General features: G+C 39.6%; 1 protein-coding gene across 10 annotated transcripts in view; it reads left to right on the top strand.

The window, feature by feature from the left end:
• The window catches only part of LOC125035212 (ATP-dependent RNA helicase DDX3X-like), a 48208-nt gene that overhangs the window by 21704 nt on the left and 24004 nt on the right, over positions 1–2500 (top strand). For 4 of the 10 annotated variants that reach the window (XM_047627463.1, XM_047627456.1, XM_047627459.1 and 1 more), the window contains 3 exons: positions 39–110; positions 1125–1290; positions 1955–2198. In XM_047627463.1, the coding sequence (XP_047483419.1) occupies positions 39–110; positions 1125–1290; positions 1955–2198 (482 nt within the window). The remainder of the gene's footprint in view (positions 1–38; positions 111–1124; positions 1291–1954; positions 2199–2500) is intronic. The other 6 variants (XM_047627464.1, XM_047627462.1, XM_047627461.1 and 3 more) reach the window with 3 other exon arrangements.

The following is a 2500-nucleotide window of genomic DNA, read 5'->3' as shown; positions in this document are numbered from 1 at the left end:
AAAAAATTGATCGACTTGAAGTTTTGTGTGACCCCCAGGTAAGTGCGTAGGCCCTCCTGCCTTTTGGGGTATCTACAGTCCTCCGTTACCTTATGGTATCATGCAGCAAGGTAACACGCACTTACTCTTAAGGCTTTTGTCCTACTGACCTTGCCATTACTGTATGTGGAGAGTCAAGGAAGGAGTAATGACTGTAGTGTAACTTTCTTGAGAGTATCTGCTCTATGAGTGATGAGACCAGAAAGGGCTCTGCTTGCTGATACTATATACAGTTTCTTTACGTCACTTTTTTTTTACATATCATTTTCCAGTTTTCTGCTGCCTTTTTTTTTTTATATATTTATTTGATATTATTTATTTGCCTTCTGTTACAAAGGGAAAATTGGTTATGATGAGAGAGAGAGAGAGAGCGAGATTGCAAGATTGCGAGATTGCGAGATTGCGAGATTGCGAGATTGCTAAGGCTAATGAAAATAATCCCCATGTTTTAGAAAAAGAGAGTGGGTCTTTCTCAAGGCCAGTATTTTCACAGGGGGTATTGTAATGTTGGGCCTTAACTTCAAGTAATCATTAATGGGACAGATCCCCCCCACCCTTGATATTATATTTTAAAGAGCAAAAGTTGGTGATTATATTTTAAGAGTTATGCCCTCCCCCCCTCTTTGCCAGTGTCAGAAGTGTTTTCACTTTTCATGGTCTTGTAGTGTTATTTTGTGTTGCTTTGTAAATGGGTTGAGTTTTTTTTTATTTCCATTTTTGTTTTTATTTATTTATTATTGTTTTATTTGTTTTTTTCTCTTTTGGTGCTTTTTTCTGTTACTAAGCAAATGCTATGGGAGTCATGGGTAGGGCTTTTATTGACATAATAACTATTAACATGCATAGTAAATGAACCTTCATGAAACATTTACTTCATGAAAGATACCAATTATTGTAAAACTGATTTGTTTTCAAAGTGTCTGAGGTAAGATGTTGATAAAGATCTTATTGTAATATTTCTACTTAGTTGCTGTCATCAAATGCAAATCTGTCGACTGAAGCTCATATAGACAGCTATGGCTTTAGTAGAAAATGCCGTTGTGTATTCCTACACAATACTCATGAATTACTGGGTTGCAATGCAGGTGGACGGAGGAACGGGGACTTCCAGCCAAGTTATCAGCAGAGGGATAACAGAGGAGGCGGAGGAGGAGGAGGTGGTGGTGGTGGTGGTGGCTACAGGAGCAATGATGGTCAGCGCTTCAGGGAGCATGATGACCGCTGGAGGGGAGGACGAGGAGACAACCGCAGGTGAGACGGGAGCAAAGGAAATTTGCTTGTCTGGTGTGATTAGATAAGATTTTTTTTTTTTTTCGTTTCTCATTTACATAAGCTAGGCTTTTTTTTTTTTTTTTATACAAAATAAAAATATGATAATAAGATAAAAGAGAATGGACGAAACAATGTCCAAATAGTTTATCTACTTTATTCATACTAAAAGTCTTGTATAATTAGTGGTCACCTTTCCCGACGGGTGACGCCTATAGGCGTCATAACAAACCGCTCAAAATGTGGCGTGTGGCCGTCCGCCGCGGTGGCGCGCCAAAGTGCTCTGAGGCAGTGATTCGGCTTGATGTACCAAACTCACGCGCTCAAAGTCGGCACGTTGCAGTGGTTCACCAGAGCGTGGAGTGTTTTTTTTTTTCTTCTTTCTTTCTACACCTGTCACCAATGGGTTAAAGAGAACTTCCTATAATTTTTATATTTCCTATTTTTGTAAAGGTCTTCCAATTATATCCTATTTTGAAAGTATCTTTTTCTACAGCATCCCACTCATCTTCACAAAAATTTGTATGAGCTTGTAAGGAAGTGAACATGATAAATTTTTTCTATCATTGTTTGATTCCTTGTTAGAAAGGGGATGCCCATGTATTGTAAATATCACAAATAATCATGAACAATGATACCACATCAGGGATGACCGCCGGGGTTACGAAGACCGTCGTGAGGTAGGAGGGAGTGGCCCTCCACGCAACAATAGATGGATCGAAGATGATCGTGACCGCTCTTCGGGTGGTGGCGGCGGCGGTGGCGGTGGCGGCGGCGGCCAGGGAGGTGGCCGATGGCAGGACCGTGGAAATGATAGAGACGACTGGTCACAGCCTCTTGCCAGGAATGAGGTCCTTGAGGCAGAACTCTTCAATAATGTAGGTCCATCAGTAAGTGTTTGTAACTGAATGCATCTTTTTCACAGAAGCCAAATAAGTTCTCTTTTTGATAAGTTTTGGAGCAAAAGCATCCAACGTTAAGTTTATTTTGCCTTTTACTTTTTGTACATATTTGTAAATGTTTATTTTGTTTGGCTGTGACAGTTCAGAGAGAAGATGCATATCATCAAAACTCATAATCACCAGTCTGCTCACTCATAACACTAAGAAAAAGAGAGTATTTCAATTTGTTAAGATTCTTTTGAGCTAGAAGACTTGGAATTATGTAGTACCTGTATTTATTTATTAATTAT

Source organism: Penaeus chinensis, chromosome 19 (genome assembly GCF_019202785.1).
Source record: "Penaeus chinensis breed Huanghai No. 1 chromosome 19, ASM1920278v2, whole genome shotgun sequence".
NCBI classification, from domain to species: domain Eukaryota; kingdom Metazoa; phylum Arthropoda; class Malacostraca; order Decapoda; family Penaeidae; genus Penaeus; species Penaeus chinensis.
The sequence above is the reverse complement of the archived record's forward strand: the minus strand, read 5'-3'. Positions and strand labels throughout refer to the sequence as shown.